At 39.3% G+C, this 22130-nt stretch overlaps 1 protein-coding gene across 1 annotated transcript in view; it reads right to left on the bottom strand.

The window, feature by feature from the left end:
* Positions 1-1049: 1049 nt before the first annotated feature.
* Positions 1050-22130, bottom strand: part of TNKS1BP1 (tankyrase 1 binding protein 1) — a 62773-nt gene continuing 41692 nt past the window's right edge. The window contains exons 6-10 of the mRNA XM_075217223.1: positions 15110-17216; positions 12830-12968; positions 9204-9355; positions 6899-6996; positions 1050-5765 (exon numbers count right to left, since the gene is read on the bottom strand). Coding sequence (XP_075073324.1) covers positions 5708-5765; positions 6899-6996; positions 9204-9355; positions 12830-12968; positions 15110-17216 — 2554 coding nt within the window. The 3' untranslated portion in view covers positions 1050-5707. The remainder of the gene's footprint in view (positions 5766-6898; positions 6997-9203; positions 9356-12829; positions 12969-15109; positions 17217-22130) is intronic.

The raw sequence follows: 22130 nt of genomic DNA, 5'->3' as shown, positions 1-22130 counted from the left end.
CCAGAAACCCCCTCTCACCAGCAGCAAGGACTTGATCTTCATGATTTTCAATATCAATGTGGGAAAGTCAGATTAATGAACAATGTTAATAATTATTTGTTTTACTTGAGTTTCTTATGATAGCGCTATATAATTTTGATGGTACAAATATTATTAACTGGGTCAGTTATATTTCCATTAACATTGGAAACATTGATGGAGAGCAATTTATTTAGAATGTATGTAATTTAAGAAAAGGCTTAATGAAAGTCACATGACTTTGAAACAACTCACAGAAGTTGTAATAACTGTGGAAATATAATCCATGATTAATGATAACAGAATTTAAGAAGTTGTGTTGACATTAGAACCTTTACTCTAGTGACACCAATTTAGGTGCTAATAAGATTGAGGAAAGCATACTTAATGGCAATATGAAGGAAATTACAGACGCAACGTTTAAGTGTAGTTAAGGTTTCAAGGAAATTTGTTACCACCTAACAGACTATTTTAACACACCTAACAGACTATTATAACAAAGACCTGTAACATTTGTAATAGGTAGATCTTAATCTTACTAAATAATGTGATGGACTAAGATATATTATATAACTCTCCAAAGCTCACATGAACAACCAGAAAAGAATAAAAATTCATATATAACATTTACCATATCAATAGGTGCAATATGGGCATTGTTATGAATTAATTTTCAAATACCTTTGTCATAAGTTATAATAATAACCTAATAATCCCAAGTGAAAATCAATAGTGTGATTAAAAAAAATTGAGAGCATGGTGAACCAAATAAGAGGTCAATTTCTTGATTTTCCCCCTTTATTTTAATTTTGTTACACAGATTTCTTACTATTTTCACACACATTTTAACTTTATATTTCGCGAAACAAGCAATCACTACAATACTATTGGATGATATTTTAATAAATTGAAATAAAATATATAATTATATATAATAAGGATTATATACCAGTAGATAGTAAAAAAACTCAACTGGTGTAGATTTCTTCACTACTACTGTACAACCGAATAACATCATAACCGACAAAAAATCTGATTGATAAATGTTTATTTAATAATAAAATGAGTGTGTCACAGGTGTGATTTCAATCTGAATGCTGATAATCACTGCTTAAATCAGCTTTTGAAATAAAAAAAATAGCTTATTTGCAATATAAATTGGATAATGGAACAAAAAATAGACGGCATTAAGAAGATTTTATGTTATTTTCTGAAAACTGCATTTCTCCCCTTACCCAGATATTGTGTAAAACAATAGTAAGTGTGAACTGTGTTTGTGTTATGTAAAATGTTTCTTTGGACATTTTAATGCATATGAATTGAAGGCTTTATTTGAATAAAAAATATTGCAAAATCCTCCACTACTACCCATTATTAAAAAAAAATTATATGGTGTATTGAATTTGCTGCATTGTGTCTGAATTTACCCTTTATAATGCATAATCTGTGCATGTGCGGGAAGCCAGGCATGGAAAGTATATGGTATTAAAGAGAATCTGTCGTCAAGCGTATAAATGCTATTTGCATGCAAATGCTGCTTTATGTGCTATGCATGGATTTATTTTTCAATATAATTTACTTATGAATAGTGTGTACTTTTAGGAGATTAAATTTGTTCTGAACTTTAAAAGTTACCATTTACTGCTCAATAGGCAGCTTTATTACTTATACACGTTTTATTAGTGTCACTGATATAAATGTTTATATTCTATGGGTGTTCTCCAACAAACTAAAAATAAGGCACAGATCTTAAGAGAATAGGCATGCTGCATTCAAGGATAATTTCCTTTGTTTGGCCAGTAGGTGATAGTATGGGTTTTTCAGGTTATGGAATTTATGCAGCCTATGGTACAATCTCTATAGACAGTAATCACCTCAGGGACCCTTTAAAGCTATACACAATGTAATTAAAATAATTAGATTCCCCCAGCTGATCACATCATTTGAGGGCATCAGCCTGGAGATATTGTAGCAGTAGGTAGTTCTTGGCAGGGCCGGATTTACCGCTAGGCAACCTAGGCACTTGCCTAGGGCCTAGCGGCTCTCGGGGGGCACAGCTGGGGGGGACAGGATCAATAAAAAAAAAAAATGTAAAAAAAAAAATTTTGGCCCCTCCCCCGATTCACGGCACCCGACCCCCCCCTCCCCCTCTTTTTTTTAAATTTTTTTTTTACATCTGGACTGACGGAGGAGGAGCAGCGCGCAATAGAAAGGTAAGTAAAACAAGGGACAGAAGTGGTGATGGTGAAGGGGCACAGAAGTGGTGATGGTGAAGGGGCACAGAAGTGGTGATGGTGAAGGGGCACAGAAGTGGTGATGGGCACAGAAGTGGTGATGGGCACAGAGGTGGTGAAGGGCACAGAGGTGGTGAAGGGCACAGAGATGGTGATTGGCACAGAAGTGGTGATGGTGAAGGGCACAGAGGTGGTGATGGTGAAGGGCACAGAGGTGGTGATGGTGAATGGCACAGAGATGGTGATTGGCACAGAAGTGGTGATGGTGATTGGCACAGAAGTGGTGATGGGCACAGAGGTGGTGATGGTGAAGGGCACAGATGTGGCGATGGTGAAGGGGCACAGAATTGGTGATGGTGATTGGCACAGAGGTGGTGATGGTGAAGGACACAGAGGTGGTGATGGTGATTGGCACAGAGGTGGTGATGGTGAAGGGCACAGAGGTGGTGATGGTGAAGGGCACAGAGGTGGTGATGGTGAAGGGCACAGAGGTGGTGATGGTGAAGAGGCACAGAGGTGGTGATGGGCACAGAGGTGGTGATGGTGATTGGCACAGAAGTGGTGATGGTGATTGGCACAGAAGTGGTGATGGTGAAGGGCACAGAGGTGGTAATGGGCACAGAGGTGGTGATGGTGATTGGCACAGAGGTGGTGATTGTGAAGGGCACAGAGGTGGTGATGGTGAAGGGCACAGAGGTGGTGATGGTGAAGGGCACAGAGGTGGTGATGGTGAAGAGGCACAGAGGTGGTGATGGGCACAGAGGTGGTGATGGTGATTGGCACAGAAGTGGTGATGGTGATTGGCACAGAAGTGGTGATGGTGAAGGGCACAGAGGTGGTAATGGGCACAGAGGTGGTGATGGTGATTGGCACAGAGGTGGTGATGGTGAAGGGCACAGAGGTGGTGATGGTGAAGGGCACAGAGGTGGTGATGGTGAAGAGGCACAGAGGTGGTGATTGGCACAGAAGTGGTGATGGTGAAGGGCACAGAGGTGGTAATGGGCACAGAGGTGGTGATGGTGATTGGCACAGTGGTGGTGATGGTGATGGGCACAGAGGTGATGGTGAAAGGGCACATGTGATATTGTGAAGGGGCAAAAGTGACAATGAAGGGACACAGTGTGATGATAGAGGGACAAAAGTGACAAGAGCACATACTTGGATTTATGCGTATTATTTTTGCAAACAACTTAATTTCTGCCCTGACTTCAATATTTATTATGTTGTTTTGACCCAACTACTTAAAAAAACGGGACTGCTTGGTAATTATTTAGGGGTGCCTTTTTCTGCAGCAGGGTGGCCTTGCTCTTTTCACATGTTAGGTACGTCCCCAAAGATGCAAGCCACGCTCTCACCTCCTTTGGCTGCGCGGCGGCACATGCTTTCATATCTACTTAACTATAGGGGTATATGGTAGGCATGCGGCGGCACATGCTTTCATATCTACTTAACTATAAGGGTATATGGTAGGCATGCGGCGGCACATGCTTTCACTTCTACGTAACTATAGGGGTATATGGTAGGCTGCAAAAATATAGTGCTATGGATTGTTTCAGGGAGGGGGCCCAAAAACAGTATCCTGCCTAGGGCCCTATGAGGTCTAAATCCGGCTCTGGTTCTTGGCCAAAGAATTAGCATCGAGTAAGCATTGTGCATTGGCCTTACATCCAGTAACGCTATGCTCTCTTCATCCAGAATCACCAGCTCCTTCATACTCTTCTGGACGATGCTTTTAAATAATCTGTGATCAACCAAGAGGAGACCAACTACTTTAAACACACTGATTATCAGGGGTACACGTGAAAGGTAAATACATAATCAAAACTGTATATTTCTATCTAAATAATTCTTAAAAAAATATTTTTTTGAACTAAAAATAACTGAAGACTGCAATGTATTTAATTACAATAAATACATCATTGTAATTTTATTGTTTTGCTCATCCTCAGTACCTTTTTAATTGAGGTCAGTACATTCTTCTACACTAAAGAATGTTCCCATTGCATTTGCTGTATACAGAAAGTATTTTAAAGACATGTATTAGATGAAGGATGCTGTCTACACACATGAATTAAAGGATGAGTCCTCCTATTAATAACTAGAATTATAGGTATAAAAGTATATATTTTTAACACTAGTGCAAATGCTAAGCAATCACTTCTATGTTGTGATAGGTATTTTTTTCTGCAGAATGCGCATCAGGTGTATGTTCCTATCTGTACCGTAAATGTATCTCATAACGTTGAATGTAATGTCACTAACTTCAAATTTCACCAGCAACACTTGAGAACAAAACAGCACTAATTTAACACATCAGTTTTACATTCTTATAGTATCTTTATATTAAAAAGTACTAATGGCTTAAAAATATAGGGGAGGCAAAATCTAGTTTTGCATACATGAATTTACTTTATAGAATTTGCTATTCTCATACTAGAATAGAGGTGCACAACCTGTGGACGGTGAACCCCACTTGAGGCTCAATAATCTATTTGTCAATAAATTCTTTTGTGAATTACCTCATTCCATAACAATGGCACACTGACACTCGGGGATCCAGAGCAATGGTACACATAAAATTGACTTCCAGAACAATGGCACATTGACACTTTAGTTCCAGCTTAAAAAAGGTTGACCACCTTTGTACTACCTCCCTCACTGGCATGGTAATAGTGGTACCTGTAGGCTTTACAAACTAAAATTTTTCAGTGATACATCTCACTGATAACGGTCTTAATAAGTGAGAATAGACATATTTTTCAAAACTCTAATACAACCTTTAAAGTGATATTTGAAAGTAAAAACATATATTTTTAATTGTATAGACAAAATAAGTCAACCCAAGTAAAGATTTATGCAACTGCCATGCATATAAAACCACTTAACATAATAATCATTTTGTGATGATAGTCTCCTTTTGTGCATAGTAAACAGAAAAAAAGGAAGAATGAAACAGATAATTTGAACAAGCAAACAAATCCATACAAAACTGAGGGTGCACCATTATTGATTTGAAAAAAAAATACACAGATCTAGAGCCAAAAAAACCAGAAGCAACAAACTGGCACAAGCAAAAATGGTCACTCTCCATCATCTCTTGTTTTACTGAACTATATTTCCCAGAATGCATCATCAGAACTGTAGGTTAGGAGAGTTGAAACTTGTCATCCATCCATCGTATTGGTAAATATGAAAATATACACAAAACAAATAAGTATTTGTTTTAACTATGTAAATACACAAGAACTTGCTTGGTATATATGTATACATATTAGTGGATATATGGAATACATTTAAACACTTTGATGCTGGGATAAACCGATACACATCAGGAAGAGAGATGTAAACAGGTGCTATTAAAAGTGGGTATGTGATGCAAATTGTTTGGGAAACACTGAGCTGGAGATAACCCAATCAGCTGAATATTGGTGCTCTGGTGTCTACATAGACAGTGGTCACTTTGGTTGCTTTTTCTTCTTTTTCTTCAGCGCATGTAGCCAGTTCAGAGAATGACTGAAATAGACAACCAAGGTTGATTAATAGGGCTATTTGTCTTGTGAAAATTTGAGATTGTACCTAATGTAGAAGCAATGTGTCTGTTTTGTGAAATATTTATTTTATATATTTAATATTTATATTTATATTTCTAAAACACTAAACTAACTACTTTTAAACATACAATATATTCATATTATGGCAAACTATTAGGCACATGCAGAGATTTAAACCTATATCTCCCAATTATGACTGATTAAGGGCTTTGTGATTTTATTCTTATTCTGTCCACTGGACTGGTTTAACTGATCTGACTAATACACAATGCTACCATGCCGTTTATAAAGGATTCATTTCTTAAAAAAAAAAACAATTAACAAACCAGTTCTTTCCAAGCCATTTGCATTGCAACAGCTGACGTGAAAGAGAAAGAGAGAGAGACTCTGGAATGGAAGATCTGCAAGCAGCCTTGTAATCCATTTCTAGTTTTTGCATCACAATTAGCATTTAAATTGGGATACCATCTAGGGCTTGTGCGAGTTTCGTATTAATGAGTCATTGTCAATATTATTAATATATATTTAATCTAAATATTAGATCTGTGGAATGTCTCGCGATGGGTCCCGTTCTTGTTTTAATATTTCACCAAAATGGAATTGCATCCCATGCTTCTGAATGAGTTTTGAGTAAACAGAGATTTTATTACATTCAAGAAAAGGTAACCTACTTTAAAGGTAACCTACAGTTTGCCTACTTCTATAACATATGAAAATTATGGGGAGCTTAGTTTTTGCCAGGTGTTAAGACATACAATTATAATACGAATATAAGTGAATTGTAAAAATAAATGTTTGGCCTGGGGGAAAGCTAAGCGTGGGGTATGCACAAACCAACAGGAAGGATGCAGGCTTCTTAATGGTATACTAGTCACAGTATACCATTAAGCTAAATATGCTACATGCTGTAGCTCAGGTACTCTGGAGAAATCTGCTTCAGTGTGCAGCTCCTGGGGCTTAACACCCACAAGGACATCCCCAATCCCCTCAAAAAATAATCTGCTCCTGCTGTATTACACATTGTTTTTCACTGCATTTTTAATGACATATTACTTTCGGATGTAGGCCATAAGAGACAACTATGATGCATATTACCTTGAAGAATCTTTTTCTTTCCCGGGCGATTTTGCCTCTTCTGACTCTGGTTTCACCGTTTCATCTTCAGTGGTTTTACTGCGAGCTTTCAAGCGACCCTGTTATATAGTTACACAGTTATTTGGATTGGGAAAAGTGTAAGGCACAATAGTCCTGTGTCTAAGGGCAGCAGAGGAGGCCCTCTCTCTGCAAGTATGTCAACATTTCTTTTTCCTTTATTCAGCAAAGAAAAATGAACAAAACTATGTAAAATGAAGCAATGATTTATTGGAGATGAGGATGTATAAATGTATAGTGTAGGGTGGTGGCAATATATTACATTTCAGAACAGGGCCATCAAAGCTAAAGAATGTTTTCTGAAAAACAGGCGAGAATTTGGGGAGGGGCTCAGTTTACGAGTCTGAAAGTTCCATTAATGTAAATCTGTCCCTGAATATGTCCTTCAAATTCCAACCTTCATTTTTAAAATCCACGTCAGCTAACACTTCTGTAAATTGAAGGAAGAGCTAAATATTTAACCACAAACAGAGTGGGGGTTAAATTCCTGATACGTGGTGTCAGTAATACTAGTTACTATTTAATGAAAGACATTATACCAACATCAATCTTGTGTGTAGTTGGCAAGCCTGCTAATGAAGTCCTGCTCCTGCTATATACTGATAGCAGATGTACAACTACCTCTGTTCATGGGTCCAAATTCCAGCAGTGCTCAAATATTGATATCTAGTGTGATAAGTTTACAGTTCACAGCTCAGAAGATTATTGTTTGTCCATTCTAAGAATGCAGAAACCAGCTTTTCGCAGTACTAACACCTTATGTGGCATTGTATGCTCCCTTCCCAAAAGACTACTAAGGGAACAAAGGATTCTCCAATAAAAATATGGCTGTAGATGCATGTTCCCTATTATCTGCAGTGCTAGCCCAGGCTCTTCTGAGGCCCCATAATACACTAAACACCAGTACTTCCACAGTACCTCTAATAAGGCCCTCAGCTATGTGATCAATTTACTAACGTAGGTAGAGGCACATTGTCACCAAGAGGCTCTTCCTCCTGCCTCCTCCTGACTGTCCTGTTTCCCACAACAGTTACATTTTTGCCACTTGAAATCTGTTACATGGAATGCTTATTTGCATCAATTTAAATGCCTGATGCCAATGACAGGATTTGAGGGATCAGATATGTATACTTCTTTTGCTCTATTCAATAAATCAAAATGAAGGAAAGGTGGCATCCTATAGATAAGGCTGTTCCATCCTTTACCCTTTCCTTTATCCTTATCCTTTAGGAGTTGGCACAATTAATATTTAAAAAAACTATTCTGGCTCACTCTTACCATTACCTGTCCTAGCTGGCAAGCTCCATGAGATGCAGGAAGTGCACAGTGACTGAATCACAATTCTTCCCTCATTTAATACAGGAAGCAGCAAGCAGTGGTCTGGTCATTTATTGACCTGTTACTGTGTACATTGTACATCTCATGTAGCTCACTGTTTGTTGGTGGGTTGAAGACCAGCTACAAAATTATGGGGCCAATTTAAATTTAATGGACTACATATCATTTGAGCAATTGCACTGTAGATCATTACTAATTTGGTGGAATAATAATGGGTTTGTGCTGGGTGATATTTGGGGAATTATTTATAAATTATGTTGTGAGCAAATTTATGACTCAGGTAAGGTGGCTGCACCACCATGGCCCCCTCCTCTCAGGAGAGCATGATGTCCTGATCAGCAGGGAGCACACTTTGGAAGAAAAAGTGTGTAAAGGGTTAAAACCAGGAGTTCACCTTCATTAGCCTAACCTTGTCCCCTTGTTAAGTTAAGTGGGCTGCCATTGTCCCAGGCAAGAGGCAACTAGTCAGTTTGGCGCCATAACTGCAGAGAATCTTTCGGGTGTGTAGGATTGTGAGGGAATAGCCCTGGGTCAGGCCCTTTTAGATTAGCAGCCGATACAAAGGGCACAATAGACACAAAGACCACCCATAGACCACCTTATATATCTTCTGCTGAGCTGACTCCATTGGGAGACCTGCGATTCCTGTAACTCTGACTGGGCTTCTTGGAGCAAGGGACTTAGAACAGGAGTCAAATCAAGTTTGTAGAGGGTACTAACAAGTGTCCGGGACCTCAAGAAACTTTGCTGATTTCACTGGCTTTTTTTTTTTAAGTGTTTTGGTTATTTATCGTTACTGTATCATATTGTATCTACTTTGTAATATATATATATATATATATATATATATATATATATATATATATATATATGTAATATAGCTCATTAACAGATGGAAACAACTCATTACCTTCAGAATAGATGGTGAGATTATTCCAGAGAATATTCCAGCCTTCTTGGTGGGAGACTTCCCTGGCGAGGGGGAATTGTCTGGAGTATGGTCAGTAGATGTCTGCTCTTTTTCCTCATCATCAGAGTCTCTCTCTGGGCAACACTTAGGATCTAGAAAACAGCCATACACGCTGTATAAAAATGTGCAAGTGACTGATTTGTATCAAGACATTTTCAAGATCAGGCTTCAGCATAATGAGTTATTATTATTATTATTATTATCTTTTCTTTATATGGCGCCACAAATGATTTTCAGCACCATGCATAGAGCATGGGATAAAAAAGAACACGACATACAGGGCAGTACACAAACAAAAAAAAGTGCAATTAAAATATCCACTACGCTGAGAACAGGTGCACAGGACAAAGAGGTATAAGTAAATTCCAGAACACTTAAAAACTAGGAAAGGAAAAGGGAAGAGGTGGGGAGTGAACTAAAGCATGCAGAAATTGTGCCAGAAGTGTGGTCACAACTAACAGGATCAGAGCAGTGATGGAGATGAGATGGGAAGACAAGGGAGAAGAGGAGACCAAGGGCAGGGGCCTAGTATTGATGTGGAAAAATGAAGCTCGGGTGCAGAAGGTAAAGGTGATGGGAGGAGGACACGAGGATTAGAGGGTCCTGCTCATGGGAGCTTACAATCTAAAACGAGGCAGACTAACAGAAAAGACAGAGTAGGGGGATCAGGGTGAGGGGACTAAAAATCTGAAGGGCGAGATGATCAAGACGGCAGTGTGAAGAATGGAGGAAGAATGAGGGTGAGGCATACTACAATTAGTGAAGAAGGATTATAAAGAGTATGGTAGAGGAGAGCAGGGAAGAGGTTAGACGGTGGAATGGTAGGCTTCCCTGAACAGGTGGGTTTGAATTTTTTCAGGCTATGAGATAGCCTAATAGAACGAGGGAGATTGTTCCATATAATGTTTGCAGGCAAAGGGATAGCCAGATAGAATTAGAAATATTGTTCCATAGAACGTTTCCAGGCTAAGGCATAGCCTAATAGATTGAGAGAGATCGTTCCAGAGAAAGTTTGCAGGCTAGGAAATAGCCTAATAGAATGAGACAGATCATTCCAGAAAACGTTTGCAGGCTAGGAAACAGCCTAATAGAATGAGACAGATAATTCCAGAGAATGTTTTGCAAGGTAGGTTATAGCCTGATTGAATGAGGGAGATCGTTCCAGAAAACGTTTGCAGGCTAGGAAATAGCCTATTAGAATGAGGGAGATCGTTCCAGAGAATGTTTGCAGGCTATGGGATAGCCTAATAGATTGAGGGAGATCGTTCCAGAGAATGTGTGCAGGCTAGGGAATAGCCTAATAGAACGAGGGAGATTGTTCCAGAGATTGTTTTGCAGGCTAGGGAATAGTCTGATAGAATGAGGGAGACTGTTCCAGAGAATGGCTTGCAGGCTAGAGAATAGCCCTATAGAATGAGGGAGATCATTCCAGAGAACGTTTTACAAGCTAGGGGATAGCCTGATAGAATGAAGGAGATCGTTCCAGAGAACGTTTGCAGGCTAGGGAATAGCCTATTAGAATAAGGGAGATCATTCCAGAGAACGTTTTGCAAGCTAGGGGATAGCCTGATAGAATGAGGGAGAACGTTCCAGAGAACATTTGCAGGCTAGGGAATATCTTATTAGAATGAGGGAGATCGTTCCAGAGAACATTTGCAGGCTAGGGAATAGCCTATTAGAAGGCGGGAGATCGTTTCAGAGAACGTTTGCAGGCTAGGGAATAGTCTATTAGAATGAGGGAGATTGTTCCAGAGAATGTTTGCAGGCTAGGAAATAGCCTAATAGAATGAGGGAGATTGTTACAGAGAATGTTTGCAGGCTAGAGAGTAGCCCTACAGAATGAGGGAGATCATTCCAGAGAACATTTGCAGGCTAGGGGATAGCCTAATAGAATGAGCGAGATTGTTACAAAGAATGTTTGCAGGCTAGAGAATAGCCTGAAAGAATGAGGGAGATCATTCCAGAGAACGTTTGCAGGCTAAGACATAGCCTATTAGAATGAGGGAGATCGTTCCAGAGAACTTTGCAGGCTATGGGATAGCCTAATAGAATGAGACAGATCATTCCAGAGAACATTTGTGGACTAGGGAATAGCCTAATAGAATGAGGGAGATCATTCCATATAATGTTTGCGGGCAAAGGGATAGCCAGATAGAATCAGAAATATTGTTCCATAGAACGTTTCCAGGCTAAGGCATAGCCTAATAGATTGAGGGAGATCGTTCCAGAGAACGTTTGCAGGCTAGGAAATAGCCTAATAGAATGAGACAGATCATTCCAGAAAACATTTGCAGGCTAGGAAACAGCCTAATAGAATGAGACAGATAATTCCAGAAAACCTTTGCAGGCTAGGGAAATAGCCTATTATAATGAGGGAGATCGTTCCAGAAAACGTTTGCAGGCTAGGAAATAGCCTATTAGAATGAGCAAGATCATTCCAGAGAATGTTTTGCAAGCTAGGTTATAGCCTGATTGAATGAGGGAGATCGTTCCAGAAAACGTTTGCAGGCTAGGAAATAGCCTATTAGAATGAGGGAGATCGTTCCAGAGAATGTTTGTAGGCTATGGGATAGCCTAATAGATTGAGGGAGAGCGTTCCAGAGAATGTGTGCAGGCTAGGGAATAGCCTAATAGAATGAGGGAGATCATTCAAGAGAACGTTTGCGGGCTAGGGGATAGCCTGATTGAATGAGATTGTTCCAGGGAACGTTTGCGTGCGAGGGGATAGCCTGATACAACGAGGGAGATTGTTTCAGAGAATGTTTGCATGCGAGGGGATAGCCTGATAAAACGAGGGAGATTGTTTCAGAGAACGTTTGCGGGCTAGGGGATAGCCTGATTGAATGAGGAGATTGTTCCAGAGAACGTTTGCGTGTGAGGGGATAGCCTGATAGAACAAGGGAGATTGTTTCAGAGAATGTTTGCAGGCTAGGGGATAGTCTGTTAAAAAACCCTGAATGCAGGAGTGGGACGTGGTAACAAGATGGGAGGTGAGGCAGCTGCCGGTGGCTGACCTTAGAGGGTGAGTATGAATGGAGATAATGTTGGAGATGTAAGGAGCAGTTGAGTTAGAGAGGGCTTTGAAGGTGAGGGTGATAAGGTAAATAAGTTTAAAATGACAGTATAAACTTTTTTTTGTATATTATTTTTCGTGATAAGCAGGGATTTTGTACTGATATAACATTAGTTCTATAACTGGGCTGTACATACTGAGAGCAAAGCAAAATAAATGGCAATGTTTTGTTTTGAATATCCATGTATAAAAAATGTGATATATAAATAAAGGAAAAAGAAAGACCTGCAGTATCATAAGCTGCTTAAAATAGAGGTGCTTTTTGATCCAGGTCAGTGACTTTGGATGTGGGACTCTCACAGAAATAAGGCAGCTAGCTTTAAATTATAAAGATAAACAAAGCTGCTGTGACATACAAGAATAGGTAACATAGTACAGATGGTCACTGTCACTGGTATTTCATTTTCTGGCTGGCATGATGTAAAAAATATTTATTTTAGAATATTAGTAAGACTGAAGGTGATCTATCTACAATCATGAGTGGTTTTCAGACCTGTGGAGTCTCGAAACATCCAGTATTCGGCATCTTCTTCTTGAGAGGTGCAAGCTCCTGGAACAGGGGTCTTACGACATCTCTTTTTACCCAGAGACGCTCTGTTCCTCATGTAAGATGAGTCTAAAACAACAGTGTCCTGTGCAGACAAATACACTATAAAGTTAGAATTGATGAAAAGGGACCATGTATACGCTTGGAAATAACAGGAAATTAGCAGTGTTACTGAAAAGCAAAAATAAAATAAAAATGTGTAAATGTTTGCTTCTGGTTAGGTCAATTGAAAAGTATAAGAAGAAAATCCACAAGGCAACTGTACTCCCTTAGTTAAAACCTTATGATTCTTGGTTCTTGAAAAGTCTGATTATGTTGTAGTGGTGAAATATTAGCAGATGGAACACAACTTAAGAAGTTTATAATGAGAATGATGGTGGCTACCTCCCACTAAGGAGTGGCTTAGTCTTTATCATTGAAGAATTTAGGTGGGTTGGTGGACAAAGATATCTAAAATCCCAATAAGGAAAATCAGATTCTCTGGTATTCATCTAGCTAAGAATTGATGTATTCAGTGTTGAACCTGCATCCAATACACATATCTCTCCCATCTGCCTCTGGCCCTGGCCCTGTTCCAATAACGTGAAAAACAAGTTTGATTTATGAACTTTGTGTCATACACAGGTGTGTTTGACACCACAGTCTTCCCACAGCAGTTTCAGGATCCTCACAAATCATTACTCTGTGCCTCCTTGAGACTTTTATGCCTTCCAATATCAGAATCTCAGTGGTAGATTTATCAAACCTTATAAAAAAGGAAAAGAGGAGGTGTTGCCCATAGCAACCAATCAGATTCTAGCTATAATTTTCTAGAATGGTTGCTATGGACAACACCTCCACTTTTCCACTATTTAGAAGGTTTTAGTAAATCAACCCCTCAATCTGTGGCTTCCTGATTGCCCCCATTCCCTACTTCATTGACACTGCCACTTACACATGCAGCCATATTCCCACTTACACAAACATATGAGTCAAGGACCTTTTGGATAGTAATAAATAAACAGGAAAAAATTTAGTTATCAAATGTATACCAATAGAAATCTTATTATATCAAATATGGTGCAATTAATCTCTCTATAAATGATCTATAGGAGGTGCTCTTGATAACATATTTACAAATGTTTAAATGAATAAGGACTCTGAGGATATCATCATTTATTCTATAGATAGGGAGTTATATATTTGGAATTTGATAATGTGATATTGGAATCCCATCCTTCATTATATCTTATTTCACAGGAGTACATAATTAGATATAATATTGAAACATTGTTATACTATTATGTCAGCTCTCTTATGATACATAGATATATATATAATTTCACAGAGAGGAAATACCTTTTATCTGATACTAAGAGGTATAGGAAGAAATAAAATACTGAAGGTAATTTATCTGTTCACATATTTCCTTAATATATCCGTTATGGTAGAGGAGTTCTTTAGATGTAAAAGAAAAATTCAATATGTACTATCTTTCACTTGCAAACAACATGACACAAACTTCACAACAATGTTGTAAGAGATTTTTTATCTATGTAAGCACCAACATCTACCTTATTGCATAGGCTATAGAAAAGGGGAGAAGGAAGAGCGAACCTGTGCTGGGAGGCACTCCCAGGACTCTCATAAATAATATAAAAATTAAAACTTTATCTGTCTTATTCAAAAGAAAACGGAAACTTTTATTATATCGTTGTAATCTGCCCTTAATAAGGTTATATCTCATTAGCAAAATATTAAAAATTAACCAAAGTGAAAAGAAAAAATAAACATAAATAATAAACACATGAAAAATAAAAGTGAGTGGTTAAAATAGCAGATAACTGCTAATCCGCGTTACTGCCTATGATGCCCGTCTCATGTAATTGATATATAAAGCAAAATGTTATATGTGTAAAATGGTTAAACAAGGAATTAATCTCCCACAAGTGGCAGAACTGCAGATAGTCCACATCTGACAGCTGTCCAGTCAGCTTTATCTATACATCTGCACTAAATTCTATAGGCCAGGCCTGGACAGTGGTACTAGAGGTGTATTGCTTGGGAACTCTGTCCCGGATATAATTGGATAAAGAGGTTTTAATCTCTAAACATTTGTCTGGACTTCTTTAACAACCATGCCTTCTATAAAACTATGTTTAAGCATTAACATAAATTAAACACAATGTTGATGATATTTAGATTTATAACCAACCATGTTAAGGGGTCTAAAAAAGGAAAACATACCTCCAGAAAGTCAAAATTATTTTCTACTTGGGGTTCCTCCGATTGTGAGATTGTCTCCTCTGGACCTTGACCTTTGATTTCATTTACTGTGCGTAATTGTAATTCAGGGTCATCTGATGTAATATCACTGTCCTGCGACTCTCCTAATTCAGTATGTCCATTTATATTGTTTTTTAAATAAGTATGTTTGTTATCTTGTCCCTCCTCCTGCACGTCCCGTGACTCCTCTGATTCTAATTCATCTGACTCAGTATGTTTTTCGGTCATTTCATCTAGTTTAATATCTGCAACCCTTGGCTCCTCTGATGGATAATCAACATGCTGAGGTTCTTCTGGATACGAGTGGCTATATTGTGGCTCTTCTGCATGGGTATATAACATCTGTGGTTCTCCTGACTGTGATTGACTGTGGTTTTGCTCCACTGACAATTTTGTTTTAAGATTGGGCTCATCCATTAAAGCATCCTTGTAGTTTGGTTCTTCTGAATAACTGTGTTGTTGATTTATGTATTTATGTATGTGCCCTGCTTCGGCTGTGTGAATGGGTTTATCATGTTGTTCCATTGAAATATTAGGTTCACTCTGCACTTCCTCTGTGGATATGACTATATGCTCTGTCTCTGCTGACATTTTCTTTTTCTGCTTTGGCTCCTTAGACTGGATATTCTCATTCTGTGTCTCTTCTGAATAAATCTGTATCCGCTGTAAATCCTGTGAGCTTTTATCTGTGAGTTGTAAATTTGCTGATTGTGCATATCTAGAAATTGAGTCCTCCGATTGTGCATGTTGATAATCTGGCTCCTCTATATTTGCTTGCTTGCAAATTGGTTCTTTTGATTTTCCTACTGACTGCTCTGATTGCACATACTTCAGACATGGGTCTTCTGATTGTTTGCATGTGCTTTCCAGGTCCTCGGATCTGTGAATTGGCCCATCTGATTGTACATACTGGTGAAATGGCTCCTCTGATTGTTTAAATCTGTGAAGAGGCTCTTCTGATTCATAGCTACTTTCCAGAACCTCATGTCCATAAATTTGCTCCTCTGATTGTACATACTGGTGAACTGGCTCATCTGATTGTTCATATTTGTGAAGTGGTTCCTCTAATTGTTTATAGCTGGTTTCCAGCTCCTCATTTTTATAAATTAGCTCTTCTGATTGTACATACTGCTGGCAGGGCTCATCTGGTTGTTCATATCTATGAATTGGCTCCTCTGATTCTACATACTTGTTAAGTAGCTCTTTTGGTTGTTCTTGGTTGCTTTCCAACTCCTTTGATCTGTGAATTGGCTCCTCTGATTGTACATAATATTTAAACGGCTTTTCTGATTGCTCATATCTGTGAAGTAGCTCTTCTGATTGTCCATAGCTGTTTTCCAGGTCCTCATTTGTATGAATTAGCTCTTCTGATTGTACATATTGCTGACTGGGCTCATTTGGTTGTTCATATCTATGAATTGGCTCATCTGATACTGCATACTTGATAAGTGGCTCTTTTGGTTGTTCTTGGTTGGTTTCCAACTCCTTGTATCTGTGAATTGCATCATCTGATTGCACATATTGGTTAAATGACCTCTCTGATGTGTGAATCTGTGCCTCTGATTGTGGGTACCTGTGAATTGACTCTTCTGGTTGTGTATATTTGTAAGCTATTTCCTCTGATTGTATATACCTATGAAATGGCTCTTCTAATTGACTATGTGTGTGTCGTTGCTCTCCTGACTCATTAACTCGGTAATCCAGTTTTTCTAACTGAATATCTCTATCCTGCACCCTCTCTGGTTCATTGTTTTCTGATTTAGTAAACTCTTCCTTTGGCTCCTTTGGCTGGGTGTGTATGACGTATAACACTTCTGTTTCTGTATAGCCATGTTGTAGTTCCTTTGATTCAGAATTTCTTGTATGAGATTCCCTTAAACAAGTATCTATTTCCTCTGGAAGGAGGTTGTCAATTTCTTGTACTTGTGATTCCATATACAGGTGTGGTGCTTTCTTTATGTCTGCATGTTCGGACAACTCCGGCTGAACTATTGTATCTAGATCACAAAGACGCACAGAAGGTGTCTCAGAGTCATGGGAGGAAAGGATATTCATTCCACACACTGATCTACAAAAGTTGGAAACAAACGATATATAAAAGCATGTTTTACTAACATTACTTTTTACAGAACATATTTTCATATGTATGCAATGTATGATATTATAAACAAAATACCAAAAATCATCATGTTCAATAAAACATGTATATTTTCTGATTTTTTTGAAGTAACATTACTGGGATAATGTAGCACCTACTATAAATTATAAATCTGTTAGCAATCAGTAGGCCACAGGTCAAGGTAAATAAAATCCTAGGAGACGTCTAACATCCCTAATTATAGCAGTGTATGTGTAGTTCCTTTCAATACACTCATTTTCCTAATGAAGTAGTGACTGTCTATACACCATCATTTTTTTATGTATATCTATACATTTCTACATATAGTCTATATAAAATGTGTGCAGTGATTTCTTCCTTTTAGCTTTAAAGGGAACTTGACATCTTTTTAATGAGTATAACTACATTTATAAGATAATTTCCAAAAAATTGTTAACTTTTCTGTGGCTTTCAGATATAGTAAAGTCATGGTTAACATATCTACATGTGAGCTGGAAATTTGAGCTGGCATTCATCACATAAAGATACTAGTTTTTTTTTGTTTTGCAATAGTATTTAGCAGGCAGCTACTCCTACTGTTTTAAATTTTGTGGAAGCAATGCTTCAGCACTCTATAAAACAACTGACAGTGCTGCAGAGAAGCTGTTACTTTAAATCATTGGTGAACAACAGACGACCTGACAAGCCTTCGCCTGTGGCATCCAGCCTGCTGGATTATAAGGCAGAAGTAAAATTCTGTAGAATTATTATACTAGCCAAAACAGTTGAGCAGGAGCTGAGTATTTAGAAAGTGAGACAACATGTGCATTGATTAAAATCTATAAGAATTACTCCCAAAAAAATAGTTACCAACAGTACATTAATGAGCTGGGGGCTTCTGACTCCAGGGGGTAAATATATCAAGCTGTGAGTTTCATGCAGGTATGAAAAGTGGAGATATGCGCAACCAATCAGATTTTAGTTAACATTTATTTAGTACAGGCTACAAAATATTAGCTAGAATCTGATTGGTTGCCATAGGCAATATTTTCACTTTTCAAACACGCTGGAAACTAGCAGCTTGATACATTTACCCCCAGGAATATTTATAGGTCAGTAACAAATATATGTGACGTCTCATTCTTCTAAGTTTGTATATTACTAGAGATGGGCGGGTCCGGTTCCCCGAGAACCAAACCCATCCGAACGTTGGGTATCCGAGTACCGAGCTGAGTAGCTCGGTACTCTCCCGACCGTTCCAAATCCAAATCGAGGCCGAACGTCATTGTGACGTCGTCGGATCTCGGGGCTCGGTTCTCGCGATACTTCAACATTATAAATACACGCCTCCACAGCAATCCATCGCCATTTGACAGAGGGAGAGAGCAGGGTGTAGTCACAGGCTGATTAGAGCAGGGACAGAGAATCCAATATTCTTCTTGCAATTGCTCTAACAAAAATCGCTAGAGAAGAGAGGAGGATAGAGGTTTATTATTTTTTTGTTAATATTTGGCACTCCCCAGTGCTTTTGGGGTTTCCCCCATAATTGTGCATAAATATTTCTGTCTGTCAAAAGTCATATCTGTCAGCAGTATCTACCAACTAATTTTTAGCACTCCTCAGTGCTTTTGGGGTGTCCCCCATAATTGTGCATAAATATTTCTGTCTGTCAAAAGTCATATCTGTCAGCAGTATCTACTAAATAATTTTTAGCACTCCTCGGTGCTTTTGGGGTGTCCCCCATAATTGTGCATAAATATTTCTGGCTGTCAAAAGTCATATCTTGTCAGCAGTATCTACCAACTAATTTTTAGCACTCCTCAGTGCTTTTGGGGTGTCCTCCCTAATTGTGCATAAATATTTATGGCTGTCAAAAGTCATATCTGTCAGCAGTATCTACCAACTAATTTTTAGCACTCCTCAGTGCTTTTGGGGTGTCCCCCATAATTGTGCATAAATATTTCTGGCTGTCAAAAGTCATATCTGTCAGCAGTATCTACCAACTAATTTTTAGCACTCAAAGTGCTTTGCGCTCAGAATGGATTCAAAGCAGTCCACATATGATCAGAATGAGCAACCAGGTTCTATCACCAGGCCTGATGTTAGTGTTCCCAGTACGTCATCTGGCCAAGGCGATGTCAAACAACAGAGTGTTTCCAAATCAGTGCAAAAAACAAAAACCAAAAATTTTTTTACTGTATTGAAGCAAAAAAGAAGTGTTACTGAGCAAAACTTAAGTGCCGATAAAAAAAAAATTGCAAATATGCCATTCTACACATGCAGTGGCAAAGAGAGAATGAGGCCTTCAACTTTGCCTATTAGTGGCAGATCCCAAAAAGTTACCCAGCCTACAATTGGTGCACAACTACTGTTACGCGTCAAAGCCAAGCTGCAAGATAACAGGAAAGCATTAGAGGAGAATGTTTGCTCTGATTCACAAATGACAACAATCCCTGTGGAGAGTCCATCCAACAGTGGGATGTCTAATCATGAGCATTCTGCTGATGTGTGCCTTAATAGCCCGAGTGTAGCCGGTGATACCCAAATTTAGAATGCAACTTTGGAATTAGAAGAGGATGAGGGGGAGATTTGTGTAGGCGACGAGGGCGCTAATGAGGATGTTGATGAGGATGAGGTTGTTTGTGTAAGTCCTACACCAATGGCAACAGTTCTGGCACGTGACAAGAAAAAAGCCCATTGTCATGCCTGGGCATAAAACAAAAAAATCCACTTCTTATGTGTGGAATTATTTCTACCCAAATCAAGACAACAATTGTATAGCCATTTGTAGTGTATGTCAAGCCACAGTCAGTCGAGGGAGGGACCTTAACCATCTTGGAACCTCGTCTATGTTACGCCATTTAACGAGAGTTCATGGCAAAGTGTTGGGAAAAGCTGAAACTTCTTCCCCAAAAAATACAAGCACTCCATCATCAGCTAAGACCCTCCGCTCACCGACATCCCGACGGCTACAAAACACACCCACCACACCATCCTCATCAATATCCTCAGTAGCGCTCGGAGTTAGCCCGGCATCCCACTTAAGGCTGAATGACTCCTGCACTATTATTGATTCCTCTGAAGAAAGTGTTAGTCCCACTGCTGCTGCTGTTGCTGCTGCTGGGGGTGAATCGTCATCCCAGACGCAGGTCAAGAAAATGAGCAGTCCTACATTTCAGCAATTAACTGTGAAACAATAATTTGCGAGGGGAAGCAAATATGACAGCAGTCACCCAGCAGCCAAGCAAATCACAGACACCATGGCTGCAATGTTAGTGTTAGACCTGCGTCCAATCTCCACAATAAACGCAGCTGTTTTTTCACAGTTAATTGAGGTTTTGTGTCCGTGTTACAGAATTCTATCGAGACACCATTTCTCCCGTAAAGCAATTCCACAACTATAACAAAAAGTGTGTAAAAATGTAGAGATTGCGCTGAAAAATGCCATTCTGCCCACTGTCCACTTAACCACAGATATGTGGACAAGTGGAAGTGGCCAAACCAAAGACTATATGACTGTGACAGCCCACTGGGTTGGTCATTCACCTTCACCAGCAGGAACAGCAGCAGCATGTACACCACTACGTAAAATTTGTCACAGACAGGCCACTCTTTGTATCACTGGCTTCACTAACAGGCATACAGCTGACAATTTGTTATGCAGACTGAGAGATGTGATTGATGCATGGCTTATACCACTCGGACTCTCCCCAGGGTATGTCATTTCTGATAACGCCAACAATATAGTGCGAGCATTACAGCTGGGTTATTTTCAACATATTCCCTGTTTTGCTCACACCATTAACTTGGTGGTGCAGAGCTTCCTATGAAATAACCGTAAGGTGCAGGAGATGCTTTCGGTGGCCAGTAAGATTTCAGGACATTTCAGGCATTCAGCCACAGCATGTAGGAGGTTACAGTAGCTCCAAGAGCAGTTTAACTTGCCCTGCCACCAACTTAAGCAAGAGGTGGTAACTAGGTGGAATTCCACCCTGTACATGCTTCAGAGGATGGAGGAACAGCGCAAAGCCATCCAAGTATATTGCACAAGCCATGACATTGGGAAAGGAGGGGGGATGTATTTCACTCTTGCAGAGTGGGGAATCCTTTCAGTCCTGTGCAAGGTGCTGAAACCATTTGAAGTTGTGACGTGTGAGGTGAGTGCAGACTCTGCTAGTTTGAGCCAAGTCATTCCTTTAATTAGACTATTGGAAAAGCAGCTTGAGAAAATGAAGGAGGAGCTGAAAGCAAGCAATTCAGCAAAGTATGTTGGCCTTGTCGATCAAGTACTTAATTCGCTTTACAAAGATCCTCGAGTTATTAAGATCTTGAACTCGGATTAGTACGTTTTGGCCACTGTGCTTGATCCAAGGTTTAAAACCTACATTTAGTCTTTACTTGTAAATGAGCGAGATGTGAACTTTTGCAAGGAGCTATTGCTCAGCAAGTTGTCCGCTGAACTGGGCCTCGGCTTGACAACGTGTCCTCCTTCACTTTCTCAAGCTGCTGCTGCTCGTAAAAAATTAAATTTCCCAAAAAGAAGCAGGGAAGACGCATGGGGCAGACCAGAACAATTTAACATCTGTGCTGGTTTGAAGGATTTTTCAAAAAAATGTGTCACTTTGCCCATAACTCCATCCAATATGAGTATAAACATGCAAAGGATGGTGGAGGATTACTTTCAAGAGGTAGTTGATATGGAAATGTCAGACAGTCCCTTTCCTTACTGGGAAGAAAAGCAGGCCATTTGGAAACCCATGTACAAACTTGCTTTGCAATACCTAAGCTGCCCACCCTCCAGTGTGTACTCTGAACGAGTGTTCAGCACAGCAGGGAACTTAGTCAGTGATCGCCGTAGAAGGTTACTTCCCAAAAATGTAGAGA

Source organism: Mixophyes fleayi, chromosome 6 (assembly GCF_038048845.1).
Source record: "Mixophyes fleayi isolate aMixFle1 chromosome 6, aMixFle1.hap1, whole genome shotgun sequence".
NCBI lineage: Eukaryota > Metazoa > Chordata > Amphibia > Anura > Limnodynastidae > Mixophyes > Mixophyes fleayi.
Note: the sequence above shows the minus strand (reverse complement) of the source record. Positions and strands in the feature narration are given on the sequence as shown.